This window comes from Salvelinus sp. IW2-2015, linkage group LG19, assembly GCF_002910315.2.
Source record: "Salvelinus sp. IW2-2015 linkage group LG19, ASM291031v2, whole genome shotgun sequence".
Taxonomy (NCBI): domain Eukaryota; kingdom Metazoa; phylum Chordata; class Actinopteri; order Salmoniformes; family Salmonidae; genus Salvelinus; species Salvelinus sp. IW2-2015.
Genome location: NC_036859.1, coordinates 25,444,960 through 25,464,846, shown reverse-complemented (window position 1 = coordinate 25,464,846; position 19,887 = coordinate 25,444,960). Strand labels below are relative to the sequence as shown.

Genomic DNA, 19,887 nt, shown 5'->3' with positions numbered 1-19,887 from the left:
TCTTAGCTGCGAATCCTAACTGGCCCTTAGTCTCCCGATTGCCGTCAATGCGATGACTTAAGTGAAAATTCTCTTGTAGGTGGAAGTTAGGATCCACCTTGTCTGTTTATTTGGAACTAGAGTGAAACAAGTAATAACAACATAATAGTAAGAAATAAGTTAGAAACGTTTCACACAACCGGATCCAAAGAGAGGCTGACCTGTCTTGAAGGACCTCGTAGCGGCACTGAGAATCCCAGCCCCGGGTGACTCGTAGTCGGACACAAACTTGCATTAGGAAAGCTGGATGCCGCTGGAATGATGGGCGAGGGGCTATCTTCCACAAGAACTCCCCAGGGTCGGAGCTGCTCATCCCCATCGCTTAAACAACCTCCACATAGTTTCATACCTGAGGACAAGATGAGGGGAGTAAGATTACTTATTGTGACAAACCACTTGCTGCAGTAGCTAAACAATAGCAAACAATAGGTAAACAGTAGCTAAACAATAGTGAAAGTAATCATTATTTGGTTTGGAGGGTTTGAACCACAGCCCACTGGGCCCTCACCTACCTGCCAATTAAGGAAAATAACATGTTCATAGAGTGTGATGGTTAGCATGGCTGCGTCATGGTCATAACATGATGCAGCCACCAACCGATGCTTGAAAATATGAAAAGTGGGTACTCAGGAAAGTGTGTTGTGTGATTGCCCTAAACATAAACACTTAGTATTCAGGAGCATAAAGTTAAATTCTTTGCAGTTACTTTAGATGCCATATGTGCAAACATGATTGCATGTTTTGGAAGTATTTGTATCTTATAGGGCTTCCATTCTTTTCACTCAGTCATTAGCATTAATATTGTGGAGTACTTACAATGTTGTTATCAATCCTATCCCGAGTTTCCCCCTATCACAGCCATTCAACTCTGTAAGCTGTTTTAAAGTCACCCATTGGCCAATGTGAACTGACGTTTGCGTTGCCCTGGGCGAGGCGTTTATGACTCGCACTCAGCTCTTCCTCTTCTGCAACTGAGATAGAAAGGGGCCCTGTATCTTTGTTAGGAAACTGGGTGTATTGATACACCATCCAAAATGTAATTAATAGACATTCACATGCTCAAAGGGAGTGATTTAACATGCCTTCCTTTTTATGTTTATTTTTTACGCCAGCTGACCAATAGGTGCTCTTCTTTGCAAGGGTATATGGAAAACCCTCCCTGGTCTTGTGTGTTGAATCTGTGTTTGAAATCCACTGCGTCGAATTGAGGGGACCTAACAAATACTTTGGATGAGTTATTTTGCTTGCCATAACAAAGGCTGTCGACATACTTATTAACTAAAGACATTTCAGCTTTTCATTTTTTCAAATTAATTTGTAAAAAATTCTAAAAACCAAATTCCACTTATGACTTTTGGTGGTATTGTGTGAAGACATGTGAAACAAAATCTCAGATTTAATCAATTCTTCAATTCAGGCTGTAAACACAACAAAATGTGGAAAAAGTCCAAGAGGTATGAATATTTTCTGAAGCACTGTAGGTAATAGGGGTCCATTGGACATATCCTGCTTTACACAGCAGCTACTTCTCAGTTTGCCCGAGGAGTTTGATTCTCAGGCACCTCTCTCTCTCTGATTTTCGGTTTGTGTTGTTGTAATGTGTGTGTCTTGGTGTGCTGTGCAATTGTGTGTGTGTGTGGGTTTTGGTGTGGTGGTGTGTGCGGCCGTGCGTGCGTGCGCGATGTGCGTTCGTGTGATAGCGTCGGTGCGTGGTCGTGCGTGGTGCGTGGTCGTCGCGTGCGTGGTCGTGGTGGTGTCGTGGTGGATGTTGCGTGTGTGGTGTTGTCGGCGCTGTCTGTGTGGTGTGTGTGTGTGTGTGTGATGTGGTGTGTTGTAATGGCGTTCTCCGCTGAGCTCTTCTGGGTTTGGGGTTTCTTGTTTTAATCAGACAGCTAACACGATTTATTAAATTTTAGTTATTTAACCTTTTTTCTTTTTATTTTTACCAGGTAGGGGAATTAAGACAACAAATTCTTATTTCCAATGACAAGCCGTGACATTCGTGGTAACCTAATAGTATCTACTCTAACCACATGAACTCTTAATGTGACCATCATTAGCATTAGACCTTATAGGCTTTCCAACATTGTGTCAAGCAGTTGATGAATACAGTCTCTGCCCAAAAATCCTCCGGGTGTAAAAATAGGTTCACCTCCCACTTTTGATGGCTTCCATATGTGTGGCTCCTGAATTAGTAGGGCCCTGTAGCTTGACTGCCTGTGTCGTAAGCTGGCTGTATGGTACTGAGACTGACAGCTGGTTGTAGCCTGCGCCTGTATGTACCATCTGCTCAAAGTAGTTCCAGCCTCGGTGCGTATTGTAGAACCATAGGGCGCACTTGTGTGCCGTCATGTTTCTGGTGCGATGTAGTGGCTGCCTTATTAGCTGCCATGTAGCCTGGCTGCTGTATTGTAGCCTAGCTGCCTTGATTGTAGCCTAGCCATGTAGCCGGCTGCCTGTATTGTGCATGCCTGATGTAGCTGGCTGCCTGTATGTTAGCCTGGCTGCCTGGTGCTGAGCCTGTAGTAGCCTGGCTGCCTGTATTAGCTGGAGTGCCTCATATAGCCTAACTTGTCACACTCACATACTTGCACACAGACATATAATCAAACATGTTTTTTTTCTTGTATACGAGTATACATCATGTACAATGATAATGGAGAATGCTTGTTGGTTAACTGATTGAAAAACAAACAATTTAATAAAATTATTATATTCTGGTGTGGTTTTCATTATAAGGCCCTTTTGGCGCTTCCAACCTCAACCAGCACACCGTTTTTACCACGTTGTTTTAATCTGTACTGTCTATGCCTTTCCTTCTTTTATTCGGTGCGAATAAAATAAAGCTTTACAAAAAAAATTCTATGGGAAGGGAGTGTGAAAATGGGTGGCCCAATTGAACTGCTAAAGAGTGGGTGGAGGAGAGGGAAAAATGGGGTTGGCCCAATTGAACTGCTAAAGAGTGGGGTTGCGGAGGAGAGGTGAAAAATGGGGTATGGCCCCAATTGAATGCTTTAAAGGAGTGGGGTTGGGAGGAGAGGGAAAAATGGGGTTGGCCCAATTGAACTGCTAAAGGAGTGTGGGTGTTGGGAGGAGAGGGAAAAATGGACGGTTGGCCCAATTGAACTGCTAAAGATGTGGGTGGGAGGAGAGGGAAAGAAAACCCATTTGTTTCTGTCTGCACCAGCAGGGAGGCACAATGTTACATTCTGTTCTAAGACACACCATTTGTAGGGTTGCATCTAATTTTAGGGCCGGGGAGTGACAGAGTGAGTTTGTCCTGTGAGTGTCTCTCTTGTCTATACCAACGATGTTAGTTAGACTGTTAGCTAGGCTGTGAGAACCATGAACTCACTCCCTGTACATTTGTAGGTCATATCAAGACTCATCATCACACCCACATTCAGTACATCACATGTTGAACCCAGAACGAAGGAGAGCTCGGTTTATTGTTTTGAAAGTCTCTGGAAAAGTATTCTATGAAAGAATGTCTGGTTATTAGCTAGCTGCAGTGCCTTCAGAAAGTATTCATARCCCTTGACTTACAGCCTGAATTCAAAATGAATTCAATAGATTGTTTTCTCACCTGTCTGCACACAATACCCCATAATGACAAAGTGAAAACATGTTTTTAGAAATGTTTGCAAATGTATTGAAAATGAAATACAGTATCTCATTTCCATAAGTGTTCACACCCCTGAGTCAATACATATTAGAATCACCTTTGGCAGCAATTACAGCTATGAGTCTTTCTGGGTTCGTCTCTAAAAGCTTTGCACACCTGGATTGTACAATATTTGCACATTATTATTTTCAAAATTCTTCAAGCTCTGTCAAATTGGTTGTTGATCAATGCTAGGCAACCATTTTCAAGTCTTGCCCTAGATTTACAAGCAGATTTAACTAACTCAGCCACTCAGGAACATTCACTGTCTTCTTGGTAAGCAACTCCAGTGTAGATTTGGCCTTGTGTTTTAGGTTATTGCCCTGCTGAAAGGCTAATTAATCTTCCAGTGTCTGGTGGAAATGAAACTGAACKAGGTTTTCCTCTAGGATTTTGCCTGTGCTTACAGTAGTTCCATTCCGTTTCTTTTTTTTTATCCTGAAAAACTCCCCTTAATGATTTATCCTGAAAAACTCCATAATGATTACAAGCATACATGATGCAGCCACCCATATTCTTGAAAATATGGAGCATGGTACTCAGTAATTTGTTGTTTTGGATTTGCCCCAAACATAACCCTTTGTATTCAGGACATGTGTTGTAATATTTTTATTGTGTACAGGCTTATTTCTTTTCACTCTGTCAATTAGGTTAGTATTGTGGAGTAACTACAATGTTGTTGATCCATCCTCAGTTTTCTCCTATCACAGCCATTAAACTCTAACTGTTTTAAAGTCACCATTAGCCTCATGGTGAATTCCCTGAGTGGATTTCTTCCTCTCTGGCAACTGATAATGGATAATATGTCTGCAAAGCTTGATAATGTGTGTGATGTTAACAGAGAGCTCTATTTTCTGGGTGACTTGACTGGTTAGCAACTAGCTGTCCTCTCAAGAGGAAGCTTCTAACTGTGACTAATGCCTGTAATATGACCCAGGTTATTACTCAACCAACTWGAGTGCATTCCAATAGTGTTGGATCTTTGGCATCCACTTGTATTGATCATATTAATCAGTAGTTAATCATATTGAAAGTCAGTAGTTAACTTGGTCGCTGAAAAATAGCATTGTATTTGGTCAAACACAATCCTCTCCATCAGTTTARTAAGAACAYTTTATTAAGAATGGGRAGTAAACTGAAAGGATGCTTTACTATTTTTAGGCAGTGAAATTACCTTCGCTTCCTTCAATGCCTGTGGACACAGTCCTTTAGGCTTTGGTTAAAGCTGCAATAAGTCACTTTTTGGGCGACCCGACCAAATTCTCATAGAAATGTGTGGTATGTCTGACTGATGAGACACTACTCTGCCCTAAGGCAGGACCCAGCTGAGACAGAGTGTGTTCGTCTGTCGACAGTTTCCAGTTTTCAGCCTGTTCGACACTGCAGGCTGGATTAACCCTGAGTGTGGCTAGGTCAGTGGAATAACTAATGCCTTAACTTCTCCCAGTGAGAGGAGAGGATGGATGGAGGCTGCTAGCCTAGCAGGCACACTGAGTCATTCCCAGTGTGTGTGTGTGTGTGTGTGTTTTCCTTGCAACTATGTGTGCGTGAGGGTGGCTAAATTAAAGAAAAGCTGGGCCTGTAAACATTCCCCTGATGCCTTTCAGATGATGGAAGATGGATTGAACGCAGTTGTTAGAAGGGAGGGTAACACAACTAGCATACGACTATAAAGGTGTTAGACTAGCACGTTGAGTTGTTAGGAAAATCCTTACTGTGGACCAGAGGGCTACTATGGTTTCAAGCCCCAGATGGACTTGCTACTGTAGTGTGTTGATGTGTATGTGTATGAATATGTGTATGTGTGTGTGTGTGTGTGTGTGTGTTTGTGCAAAGCACTTACCAGACCATCCTCACAAGAGGGCATGAATAACCTAACCAGCGATTCTACTGGACAATATGAGGGCAGTTAGGGTATGTTCTGTAGCTGTAATCTAAGTTTCTACTTAACAAGGGCGAGAGGAAAGAGTTTCAGTTGGTTAATAGGGCTGTCTCAGTGAGCAATGAAAGCCCCAAGTGTGTAGCCATCTGCATACTCTCTCCCCATGGCACTGCTTTTACAAGTCAATCTAAGGGGGGCATGATGCACAGGAATAAAATGCCATACATACATAACATCACTGTAAGCTAGGCACTAGTGCTTTACTAGAGGGCACTTCAAATGCTTCCCACAGGTCACATAAAGCCTGCTGTGAACAGAATTAATAGATTTTAMAATGCAGAGTGTTCATTTAAGCATTGGAAACATATTTATGCCTTAAGCTGTCTGTGACCAATAAACTGCAGTCAGGTGGGAAGATTGTCGTCATAATTACTGTTTGGAGTGATTGATGTTATTGTTTGATTGCGAGGATCTCTTGCCTGATGTGTCAATTACTCCGTGTTTGCATAGTTGACTATGAGCTAAACAAGGCACATTGGCAGAGGATAATAGACAGACTCCCMTAAGGACACGACATGGCATAGCGAATGTCAGCCGCACACAGTAGATCACATGCTGGGTGTCGGAGAACAATGTACCATCATTACCTCTTTAACAACAGAATGTGTCCAGAAACAGTGAAATACTTTTAATGGGTACAACATAACCAAATAGCTGTCTGTTCTGACATTGAACAAATAAATACAGTAAAATCGAACCTATGGGGCCAACCACATAAAATGTGTCACTATCTTRTCCCCATGCCTCAGTCAGCGTACCCCTTAGGTTTAACACACATTTAAAGGGTGTTCCCAAGTCTAAATCCTGAGAAAGGAGACTCATATACCTGGGAGAGGTAAGAGGAAAAGGGCCCTTGCTCAAAAGTAGTGCACTATATATAGGGAATACTTTATATTTATCCTGGACAGACGGACAGACAGGGAGGAGAGGAACAAGCTGTTACTTTTACTCTGAAAGGAAAGCACTGTTATCTAATGGGGCTTACTGGGCTTTCTGATTGCAGCCGGCTGGCCACAAACACCTCTGGTTTCAGCCTTGTAGTGTCTGACACACCCCGAGATGGAAACATGAACATGGTGACTGGAGTCCTCATGATGACTGGTGATCAAGGCTTTTTTTCATCCATATTATAGCACAACAACAACGCAGTTATCTAGACATTCATGCTTGTCCTGGCAGATCATTTTAATGCTTGTCCTGGCAGATCATTTTAATGCTTGTCCTGTCGATCATTATGTAGATGCCAATAATATATTTCTACACCATCCACATGGTCAGCCAGCCAGCCAGCCATACAGCAGTAACTCTTATTTTTAGACTGCAGTTGTACTCCAGTCCACTGCTTATTGTGTTTAGATACAGGAGGAAGGCCAGATATATACATAACCATCTGTGGTGATAGATAGTCCTATAGCCCTTCCTAAATACAAGCGGTTGAGTTTTTTATTTATTTTATTTATTTCACCTTTATTTAACCAGGTAGGCCAGTTGAGAACAAATTCTCATTTACAACTGCGACCTGGCCAAGATAAAGCAAAGCAGTGTGACACAAACAACAACACAGAGTTACACATTGGATAAACATACGTACAGTCAATAACACAATAGAAAAGTCCATATACAGTGTGTGCAAATGAGGTAAGATTAGGGAGGTAAGGCAATAAATAGGCCATAGTGGCAAAATAATTACAATTTAGCAATTAAACACTGGAGTGATAGATGTGCAGAAGATGAATGTGCAAGTAGAGATACTGGGGTGCAAAGGAGCAAAACACATAAATAACAATATGGGGATGAGGTAGTTGGATGGGCTATTTACAGATGGGCTATGTACAGGTGCAATGATCTGTAAGCTGCTCTGACAGCTGATGCTTAAAGTTAGTGAGGGAGATATGAGTCTCCAGCTTCAGGGATTTTTGCAATTTGTTCCCGTTATTGGCAGAAGAGAACTAGAAGGAAAGGGGGCCAAAGGAGGAATTGGCTTTGGGGGTGACCAGTGAAATATACCTGCTGGAGCGCGTGCTACGGGTGGGTGCTGCTATGGTGACCAGTGAGCTGAGATAAGGCAAAGACTTATAGATGACCTGAAGCCAGTGGATTGGCGACGAATATGAAGCGAGGGCCAGCCAACGAGAGCATAGAGGTCGCAGTGGTGGGTAGTATATGGGGCTTTGGTGACAAAACAGATGGCACTGTGATAGACTGCATCCAATTTGCTGAGTAGAGTGTTGGAGGTAATGACATCGCCAAAGTCAAGGATCGGTAGGATAGTCAGTTTTACAAGGGTATGTTTGGCAGAATGAGTGAAGGATGCCTTGTTGTGAAATAGGAAGCCGATTCTAGATTTAATTTTGGATTGGAGATGCTTAATGTGAGTCTGGAGGGAGAGTTTACAGTCTAACCAGACACCTAGGTATTTGTAGTTGTCCACATATTCTTAGTCAGAAACGTCCAGAGTAGTGATGCTGGACGGGCGGGCAGGTGCGGGCAGCGATRGGTTGAAGAGCATGCATTTAGTTTTACTTGCATTTAAGAGCAGTTGGAGGCCACGGAAGGAGAGTTGTATGGCATTGAAGCTCGTCTGCAGGTTAGTTAACACAGTGACCAAAGAATAGCCAGAAGTATACAGAATGGTGTCGTCTGCGRAGAGGTGGATCAGAGAATCACCAGCAGCAAGAGCGACATCATTGATGTATACAGAGAAAAGAGTGGCCGGGGGGACTGGCCAAATGGCACCCTATTCACTATACAGTATAGTTCACTACTTATGACCAGGGTCTATAAGGCTTATAGCACTACAGATGTCCTATCTTAATTTGACCAGTTTCTCACAGCAGGAAAATAAAGCTGCATCAACAGGAAATGAATATGTGGATTATAATATATATWTGTGTAGGGATTTTACATGTTTAGTTAGGATAAACCAAGTCTGACATTTTAAAGTGGAAATTACAAACTTTAGAAGCCTTTTTAAACCTTGAATACACTAAAATAATCTGTGACAAGCGAGTGATCAAATTAAGATAGTATATCTGTATATAAGGAATAGGGTTCCATTTGAGATGCAGGTCTGATCTCTAACTTTTCCACAGCCGTATCGAGAATGAGTCTCAGCAGTCAAGAATCAAAGACGTCTGCTGTCCTCTCCTATAAACAATGCTGCTTTATGAGTTCAGACAGACTGGGGGGTCAGCCTGAGGGCCTGTTCTTGTGTTGGGAGCAGATACAAGGCATTCCTCCATGCCACTCGTGATAGAGAGTTATTATCCACCAGGGTCCCTGCTGTTGGTGGGCGGCTAACCCTAACCCTGGCTCCAGAGGATGGGCTTCCTGTCTGTCTGACTCTGGATGAGTCTCAAATGGCACCCTATTCCATATAGATTTCACTACTTTTGACCAGAGCCCTATGTGCCCTAGTCAAAAGTAGTGCACTAAAAATGGAATAGGGTGCCATTTGAGACACCCACTGCAATGCTAAGGTGATATAGACCATCGGCTCATCCTCTCATCCTGAGGACACTAACTGGGTGACCGTCGGACTCCCCTTTGACCCCTTACGGGACCCTGACCCCAGCGGTAAGAGGTCTCCCTGCATCTCTATGGTTTTTTCTGTCCACTATGAAATCACTTGAAGCTACAATGACATGATCCAAACAGAGTAAAAAGGCACTATTTTTAACTGGTTAGTTCATTGAGTTTGTTGTTCAGTGTCTCATGATTGTTGTTGGCACAGACACACACATCACATTGCCATGGTAATAGAACAATATTACTATTCACAGTGAACTCTGGAGAAACCCACTGTCAAGGGGGACAGACTGTGTACATGCTGTAGACAGCAGACCTGTGTTCAAACACTATTTGAAATCTTTCAATTACCTTGAACATTTGCTTTAGCCTGCCTGGAGTGCCAGATGAGCTGAGTTTGCAGTTATGCTAAGTATTTGAAATGATTTCAAATAATCCTTAAACCCAGGTCTGGTACACAGTTCTTGTGACTCGTGACGCATTTCCTAAGTCCTGAAGACATCTGGAAGGGGGTGCTTTCTTTCCACAGAGGAATAGCAGCTGTGAGATTGCAGCGCAGCACCGCTCTGAATCTGAGTTTTGTCTTAACTCTCTCCTCATTAATCTGCTCGTTAGGCTGTAATCTGACATGTGTTTTCATTAGGCTGTGCAAAACTTCAGCCTGCTCATGAGTAGGGAGGCAGAGGGCCTCCGGATGCTCTGATGACTGAAGTGCACTTTAGACTGAAGATGACTGAAGAGCACATTTTAGACCCATTGCCTGAGTGTGTCGGTTAACAAAACACACAAAGATTTTGTCCCAAATGGCATCCTACCCATCAAAGGTAGTGCACCCTATATAGTGCATTACCCATCAAAGGTAGTGCACCCTATAGGGAACATGGTGCCTTTTGGGATGCAGACACAATGTTTCGTCTGGCGTAAGCCAAGTGGTGAGTGACAACATTTATTTGGGAAAACGCATCCAAACAATCATGACAACGGTCTTGAGAAATGAAAAGTCATACAATTGCACAAAAGCATGATTACAGTACAGATAATACCTATTTATATACTGTGTGTACAAAACATTAAGAACACCTACTCTTTCCATGACAGACTGACCAGGTGAATACAGGTGAAAGCTATGATCCCTTATTGATGTCACTTGTTCAATCCACTTCAATCAGTGTAGCTGAAGGGGAGAAGACAGGTTAAAGAAGTAAACCTTGAGACAATTGAGACATGGATTGTGTATGTGTGCCATTAATTAGAGGGTGAATGGGCAAGACTTAAGTGCCTTTGAACGGGGTATGGTAGTAGGTGCCAGGCGCACCGGTTTCTGTCAATGCTGCTTGGTTTTTCACGCTCAACAGTTTCCCGTTGTATCAAGAATGGTCCACCAGCCAAAGGACATCCATCCAACTTGACACAACTGTGGGAAGCATTGGAGTCAACATGGGCCAGCATCCCTGTGGAACACCATGCCCCTAATTGGGGCTGTTCTGTTATGTTTATGTAAGTGGCTCCAATGATGTGGCTATTCAGTGTAAGCCAGTCATAAGGTAAAAAAATGGGTCAACTGCAGTGCCACTGTACCGGGAGTAAAAAATGCTTGGTGTCCATGGTGTGCACTTTGCACCAATACAGAGAGAGAGATCGAGAGAGAGACAGAGAGACAGCGAGAGAGAGACACACACAGAGCGAGAGAGAGAGCGAGACAGAGAGAGAGAGAGACACACACAGAGCGAGAGAGAGAGAGACAGTGAGATAGATGGCGTGTGGAGAAGAACAACTGGAAACTGAAGAGTGTATAGACAGTTCAGTGTGCATACAGTACAAAGTGAGAAATGGAATGTCATAAGAAAAGAGAGAATCCAGATGAAATCCAGAAGTCTGTCCAAGAGGTCATAGTACGACTGCCCATCAGGCTGACTAGCCTATGGCTCTATAACACTCACCACCAGCAGTCTAAATAACTATTTCATCTGGTTGACCACAATGACCACAGAACCATAGTGGGGCAGTGGGAATGTCCATTGACCACACTGAGAGGATCATTCAATTAGGGCTGTATCCTTCACTGGACCATTCCTCTCCAGCAGGACACCCTATACCCTACATAGTCCCTACATAGTGCACTACTTCCCCATGGTCCTGGTCAAAAGTAGTGCAAAACATAGGGAATAGAGTGCATTTGGGACAGTCCCTGTCCCTGACCAGGTTAGTAGCAGCACTGCTGGTTGGGAGTCTGTAGGTCTGCAGCTGTGGTTTTATTTGATACGTGTCATACCACAAAGGTTATTCCAACTACAGACAACAAGGGAAAACAAGGCAAGAGTAAACATGTTGTCCCCCACAAATGATGCAGCGCCCCCCCTTGGGCCAATTGAGATATAATGTGTGACTAACGTACTAACGCACGTGCCTCATCCATGTAGTTTAGGAACCTGCAGGCTGTGTTTAGTCCTGTAATCACCCTACATCCTGGCATTTAGATTTGATTAAATTACATGACTTGAAGTTCAAGAGAGAATAACTTCAGATAAGCACGCCAGTCACAACTCTGAAGTTCACATAAATCGTTCATTGATGTAATTGGGAGACTTTAGTGGAAATTAAAATCACGAGCACCAAATATCTTAAATTAGGATTTGTCCCGAAATTCCTACAGCAAACTATCTCTTGGATTTATGAGATTATGTAAAGAGGGGTTTTACAAGAATCTATTTACAACTCTGATATGGTTGTTTTAAAATCGGTATATAAAGGCCGATGTCACGAAAAGACACAAGATATAATCACAAACTATTTATTTACGTACAGGGTAATGTAATAGTGTTGTTGCAGCTACTTAGTACATGGAGAGAGAAAAAAGAGTCTCAGAAGTAACTTGCATGGTATGGCAGACTCTTACAGCACCGATCCCAATAGTGACAGTAAATACATGAAGACAGAGTGCCCTCGTGGGCCTGGACCCAGATCCACAAAACCTTCTTAAGAAGGAATTACTTCTTAACTGCCATTGTTTCCTTAACTATAGACTTAAGAAGAAAGTTAAGCAAAGTTGCTGTTCCTCGAAAAGGTTATTGGAAATATTCTCGTGCTATTTCTTATGTTTCTCCTTTAGCAAAAAGTTAAGAAGAAATTCGATTCTTGAAAATAATGTTTTTAGACATGTATTTAATTCCAAGATAGCTAAACCCTGGTCTTAAACTCAGGCAGTGAGAGAAAAAGCAATTGAAAGCAATTGAACGTTTAATTCACTCACAAACTTCATCTGAAAGTTTCAGTATTGATTATTTTAAACCCAAGAACATGTTTTAGAACAATACGCTACATGATTGCCATTGCTAACTAGATAGCTAGCTAAAATTGTTGCCTAGCAACAAACATCTTAAGAGGATTTTCAACGATATATGAGAAATTCGTAAGAAAATGATTCAATCTTAAGATATTGTTGAGGAATTTCACTTACGAACTATATTATTTTGTGAATCTGGGCCCTAGCCATTCCAGGAATGGAACTGTCTGTCCCAACCCCTTACAGCAAAGTAAGGGGCAAGGCTCATGATCGGTAATGGTATTATTAAAAACACAACATATAATATAATTTATACCAGAGTAAAATCTAATGTATGCATGTGTGTATGCAAGTATGTACAATACATGACCAAAAGTATGTGGACACTTTCTCTTTGAACATCTCATTCCAAAATCATGGGCATTAATATGGAGTTGGTCCCTCCTTTGCTGCTATAACAGCCTCCACTCTTCTGGGAAGGCTTTCTACTAGATGTTGATACATTGTTCTTCCATTCAGCCACAAGAGCATTAGTGAGGTCGGGCACTGATGATTGGCGATTAGGCCTGGCTCGCAGTCTGCGTTCCAATTCATCCCAAAGGTGTTCGATAGGGATGAGGTCAGGGTTCTGTGCAGGCCAGTCAAGTTCTTCCCCACCGATCTCGACAAACCTTTTCTGTATGGACCTCGCTTTGTGCACAGGAAAGGGCCTTCCCCAAACTGTTGCCACAAAGTTTGAAGCACAGAATCGTCTAGAAAGTCATTGTATGCTGTAGCATTAAGATTTCCCTTCACTGGAGCTAAGGGGCCTAGCCCAAATCATGAAAAAACAGCCCCAGACCATTATTCTTCCTGTACCAAACTTTACAGTTGGCACTATGCATTTGGGCAGGGAGCGTTCTCCTGGCATCCGCCAAACCCAGATTCATTCATCGGACTGCCAGATGGTGAAGCGTGATTCATCACTCCAGAGAACGCGTTTCCACTTCTCCAATGGCTTTACACCAATCCAGCCAATGCTTGGCATTGCGCCTGGTGATCTTAGGCTTGTGTGCTGCTGCTCGGCCATGGAAACCCATTTCATGAAGCTCAGGACGAACAGTTTTGAGAAGTGGCAGTTTGGAACTCGGTAGTGAGTGTTGTAACTCAGGACAGACGATTTTTACACACTACATGCTTCAGCACTCGGCGGTCCCGCTCTGTGAGCTTGTGTGGCCTACCACTTRGCTGCTGAGCCATTGTTGCTCCTAGATGTTTCCACTTCACAATACCAGCACTTACAGTAGACCGGGGCAGCTCTAGGAGAGCTCTTCAGTAAGACCATTCCAATGTTTGTCTATGGAGATTGCATGGTTGTGTGCTAGATTTTACACACCTGTCAGAAAACGGGTGTGGCTGATATAGCAAACTCCACTAACTTGAAGGGGTGTCCACATACATACACTATATATACAAAAGTATGTACAGTATGTGTATACTGTATATACAATATCTTTGTCATGTGAATGCTGTATATAAAAGTACCATGCATGTAGTATGTAAAATGCATGCGTGTGTGTGTGTGTGTGTGAGAGAGAGAGAGAGAGAGAGATCCTTCAAATCCCCAGCTATGTGGTGGCAGCATGGATCAACTGTGTCCCTGTGTCCCGAAAACATCAAGCTTTCTAATCGCACAAGTATGTCCTCACTCACAGGACATCTCCAAGTCATATGGAAAAAAGACACTGCACAGTTAGTGCTTTGAATCATCTCTACTCTCATTTTGGAGAGGAAAAGGAGATGTTTATGTCTACACAGATAGCACTTTGAATCACTACTTTGAATCATCATTACTCATTTTGGAGAGGAAAATGTTGTTGTCAGTGCTTCTTCAGAGGAGGGAAGAAGTGTCTCCAAGGAGACGACTACATCGGCATAGCGAGCCTACTGTTCAATCAGCCCGTTACATTTGGGTTTAGCCTAGTGTTTCAACCTTCGGGCTCGCCAATGGGTTTAGCCTCAATGTGTTGGTTTCAATAGAAGTACCCCTATCCGGGGGTATCATCGGATGGGGCCACAGTGTCTCCTGACCCCTCGTCTCAGCCTCCAGTATTTATGCTGTAGTAGTTTATGTGTCGGGGGGCTAGGGTCAGTCTGTTATATCTGGAGTATTTCTCCTGTCTTATCCGGTGTCCTGTGTGAATTTAAGTATGCTCTCTCTAATTCTCTCTTTCTCTCTTTCTTTCTCTCTCTCGGAGGACCTGAGCCCTAGGACCATGCCTCAGGACTACCTGGCATGATGACTCCTTGTTGTCCCCAGTCCACCTGGCCGTGCTGCTGCTCCAGTTTCAACTGTTCTGCCTGCGGCTATGGAACCCTGACCCTGTCTCTTATACACATCTAGATGTGTATAAGAGACAGCCCTAGGACCATGCCTCAGGACTACCTGGCATGATGACTCCTTGTTGTCCCCAGTCCACCTGGCCGTGCTGCTGCTCCAGTTTCAACTGTTCTGCCTGCGGCTATGGAACCCTGACCTGTTCACTGTGATTACTATTATTTGACCATGCTGGTCATTTATGAACATTTGAACATCTTGGCCAAGTTCTGTTATAATCTCCACCCGGCACAGCCAGAAGAGGGCAGGCCACCCCTCATAGCCTGGTTCCTCTCTAGGTTTCTTCCTAGGTTTTGCTCTTCCTAGGGAGTTGTTCCTAGCCACCGTGCTTCTACACCTGCATTGCTTACTGTTTGGGGTTTTAGGCTGGGTTTCTGTACAGCACTTTGATATATCAGCTGATGTAAGAAGGGCTATATTAATACGTTTGATTTGAAGTAGAATGACTCTTTCCGACATCTTGTTTTACATTTTCTCAGCAGTGGAGYCAAAAACAGGAAGGCCAAGTGTACTATTGGATACAACATGATTTGTTTGAGGTTTGGTTTCTAAGGAAGTAAATTGGGCTATGAACTCCAATAATCTGTTTGTTTGTGCTCAGTTCCATGGGCATTTCCCCTTTATTTCACCACAGTGAAGTTGACAGGGGTCTTAACAGCTAAACTCTATAAGTGACAGACGGATTATATTAGAGCCGTAGAGGGTCATGTTATCCTTTGTTTATCTCCTGTCTTGTATGTAAATACTGTTAGTAGCTCTGTTACCGTGTACGTCTTCATGTATTTACTGTCACTATTGGGATCGGTGCTGTAAGAGTCTGCCATACCATGGAGGTTATTTCTGAGACTCTTTTTCTCTCCATGTACTAAGTAGCTGCAACAACACTATTACATAATTGAAAACAGACCAAAACTCAGATTCTGAGAAAGAAAATGTTCTTTGCGAGCAAAAACTTGGTCATTCTCGCACACTTGAGGAAAAAGTTCAAACAACCTCAAAAAAATGTGTCTCAGATTACTCTATAATCCATATGTCTTGTTATGGACTTCTGCTCCAGTTTCTGTTGAGGGATTCTTTTCATCGGTCATGCTATTTTAGTGTCAGCGTGAGGTAAGTCTGTCTTTGATTAGGCTCAGGACTGTGTCCCAAWTTGCACCCGATTCCCTATATAGTTCACTACTTTTGACCAGGGCACTTAGGGAGTAGTGTGTGATTTGCTTGCTAAATAGGGAACAGGGCCTGATTTGGGACTCTGACTTTGATACTGCTCCACATTAGCATATCAAATGGACACCAGAGCATCTCCACAAAAGCCTGATTGATGTTATTTAGATGTCTGACCGCTCAAGGAATGTAAAGTTGTCAGTTCCGACTATGATATCAAGGGAAGAGCTCAAGATTGCACAAAAATGTAGCATTTGGAAACATAATTATAGACCAACCCCTCCTTAGTAGAAAAAAAACCCTGATGTTTTGTACAAGAGCTCTGCTTGAAGGCAAATAGAACCTAAGCATCCTTTGTTTGGATAGCTAGTTAATTACAGCCATGTTCCAGGGACATGTGTGTTCTATTTGGTTCTTTAATTGAATTAATAATATAGGGTGGTGATGGCATGCGACTCATGGGTCGCGACCCAAATGGCACTCTATTCCCTATRTTAGTGCACAAGTTTTGACCAGTGCCTTGGTCAAAAGTAGTGCACTATATAGGGAAGAGGGTGCCATTTGCGATGCAAACATGCACTGCAGCTTTCCCGGACATTGTATCTGAAGGAAGGAATTCAGTTGTGACAATACATTTTAATTAAAAGGAGACATTTGAAAAGAGTGGAACCACCGTAGGACAWTGACCCTAACCGTTGCAACTACGACTTTTATAGATGATATTGAAATATCATGTTTTGGAGTTTGATTTGTAGATGTTGTTAATGGGAGGAAAAATTGCACGTTTTTCTCTTAGGAAACTGTGGTTTAGCCAAGGCCCCTCATTTGGCATTTTAAACATTTAGTCTCTTACCACAACTTTCACTTCTGCCAAACAATGACTATGAACTATAAAATAAATCCTCATAACAAATATTAGAGTAAACCTATCATCACAGTCAAAAACACAGGCTAGGACAGGCTAGGTTGCCGTTACACAGAACTTAAAGATTAACTTAGAGAATGCCTCCATTCCATGTTGGAACTGGAAGCATTCCAATCCAATTCCTATCCTTACAGCTATACACTATCCAGGATCTGTCAGAATGCTAAACACTGCTAACATTTTATAGGTCCCTTGGTGGTGAAACGTGATCCAATAGCAGTTAAGGACACCAGCGCAAGTCAGTGAGCCTATGATTTACACATAGTTTATGAAGCATTTAAGAAGACAGAGGGACCATAATAAAAATGGGTTTATTTATGGTAAATTGTGAACATATGGGCTTTTGTGAGAAGGCATTCTTACCCCGAGGTGCAGAGTGCATGTATGTAGGTGTGTGTGTGTGTGTGTCATACTGTATGTGTAACCCAAATCATAATCAATGATCAGGACTAGATAGCACAGCTCAAGAAAGGGACTATGCAACATTCACCCACAACTAGGCAAAATATACACTATATAATTGACCCAACAATATTGTAGACAGCACTACACAGCAAAAAATACATCAAATCAAATATCACAACCAAAACACTTCATTCCAATTATATTTCCTCTCAAATGCCAATATCCAGAAGTAATGGATGATGCTCCGGTCCAGTTTTCTTCCATGTTTAAATGATCAAATTGCATTCGTCACATACTGATCAGTACAAATCAGTACTGTATGCATCACGTCTCATAGTAGGAGTGCTGATTTAGGATTAGTTTTGCCTTTTGACAACAATCAATACAAATAAATTGGACAGAGGGGAACTGATCCTAGATCACCTTTCCTACTCTGATACATATGGCCCCAGAGGGAAGGAAGTGAAACATCTTTAAAATACTGAACATTGTTCTTATTTTGACCAATAGGTGGCAGAGTTTCACACTTCATCCAGAAAAGAGCGCGTTACTTACTTGCAGTCTCTGTCCTCCAGATCAAAATGAGGGTTAAAGTTGATGAGTATCTTCTGTCCTGGGTCTGGGGCCGATATCACCGACGTACATTGTTGTGATGGAGGGTATGAGTTCGGATAGCCAGGAGAGGTGAGATAATCTGCACTGGTTATCTCAATGTTATCTCCACATTTATCTGCAAACAAAAATAGATAGAGATAACTATTCAACAGGGAAATTACACATACAATCTTTTTTATAACAAAAGAAAAACACTAGGGTGATGTGTAGACCTATAGTCTCCCCTCTAAAAAACCGATGTGTGATCATTCAGAAACAATATTGATACACTCAGTCAATCCTACATGGAAATAATTAAACAGGGGAAGATGTTAAAACACACATTTAGCAGTGTGCTTGTTTCAAAACGAGTAGTGAAGCATGTGATATGAATCAGAAATAGGGTGCTTTGTCATTTTCATATCCTTCTTTTTTTACTACATGAATAYTAAATAACATATCAAATATGAAGACATGCTCGCAAAAGAACCCGCATGTACCCACACCATAATCGATAAAGGACAAGGAACAGCTTTTCAAGAACAAAAGTAATTGATTCATGTACAGTATTCCCTCTCTCCGCTGTTAATGGAACGACAGCTTTAAATAAATAAACAAATAATACACTCTCCCGTTTTGGATAGCCTGACTTCCAATTGATTTAGAAAACAGAGCTACAGATGCGCCCAGCAAAACCCTCCAGCCTACTGTAGCCAAGATGCACCTCGGTAGACGACCCGAAAACAGGTGAGTTGTGATGACAAATCGTGGAAATTAAGGATTTTTTAATAAGGCTAATGTTAGAAAATATGATATTTCAAGAGTCCACACTTACAACTTTGAGTCAATGAAGCCACAAAGAGGAGTTGGGTTGAAAAGAAAAGTATACATCCACAATACATCATTGTGCTGTAAAATACACACGTGTAAAAAAAATWAAAAATAAAAAACTTGATATGTCCACCTTCTTATAGTGCGCAAAGCAAAATAACAAACGTCTTAGAAATGTCTAAATTCTTCTGAGTGCTTCAGGTCGCAAGCAGCATCCTGTGTTATTATTCAACTACAGTTTCCTCTCTCTGAAAGTCGTGTATCTCTCCCAGAATAAGAATGTGCCATTTCCAAAGAAAATTATAATAATCCAAACGCAGAAAACAATTGTTGATTCAGAAAACCCAGTCACCTAAAGTGCCCCGACAGGTATCAATCGAAAACTGATATTTTTACATAAAAAATGTAACGAAAAAGTTCCAGAATTCAATAATATCTCATACACTCACTATCCCGTCTAAAATCAACCAAGGCATGAGTTAGCTACAAACACCTGCGTACTGAGAGTGCGAGCAGGCTACCCAATTCCTAATCCTCTTGACTGCGTTCCGTTCGGTAAAGGTTCGCCCCTTTTCCGAAGCGCGCTGACTGACCGACAGAGTAGAATGTCAGAGGAGACACTCTCATTCGACTTGACGCCAACTGCGAAAGTAACAGTGAGTGGTATTTCCACTCCCCAAATTCCAGCTCCAAGACGCGAACACGCACAGACTGATCACTATGAGACGAGTGGGCAGGAGCGAATGACACCGGTGCGCCCTCCTCCCGCTCGTGCACAGCAGAGGGAGAGGGCTGAATTGGAAGGAAGGAACATAATGGACATAGTACACAAAGGCATTCATTTAGATAAGAAACCTAAGCTACAAATTAAAAAACAAGTGATTAAAATATAACAATGGGCACTTATAACAACGGCATAAGAGTTTATGGGGAATTGTTACTTTATGCACTTGACGCTTTCCTTTGCCGATAGTTCCTTGCATGTGAAATAGGATACTCATTATTCTTATTCAATTACAGTAGTTTAATARCAGTATATTATATATGTATTGTTATAACACTACTTCAATTCTATACATAAAGAGGAATATTTTGATCTGTGCAAAGCCAGTCTTCTGTTCCTATTAAGAATGCT

At 42.2% G+C, this 19,887-nt stretch overlaps 1 protein-coding gene across 1 annotated transcript in view; it reads right to left on the bottom strand.

Moving 5' to 3' along the window:
- Positions 1–19,474, bottom strand: part of LOC111979190 (neuropilin-1a) — a 67,843-nt gene extending 48,369 nt beyond the window's left edge. The window contains exons 1-2 of the mRNA XM_070448920.1: positions 18,757–19,474; positions 17,883–18,057 (exon numbers count right to left, since the gene is read on the bottom strand). Of these exons, the coding sequence (XP_070305021.1) occupies positions 17,883–18,057; positions 18,757–18,826 (245 nt within the window). The 5' untranslated portion in view covers positions 18,827–19,474. The remainder of the gene's footprint in view (positions 1–17,882; positions 18,058–18,756) is intronic.
- Between the last annotated feature and the right edge of the window lie 413 nt (positions 19,475–19,887).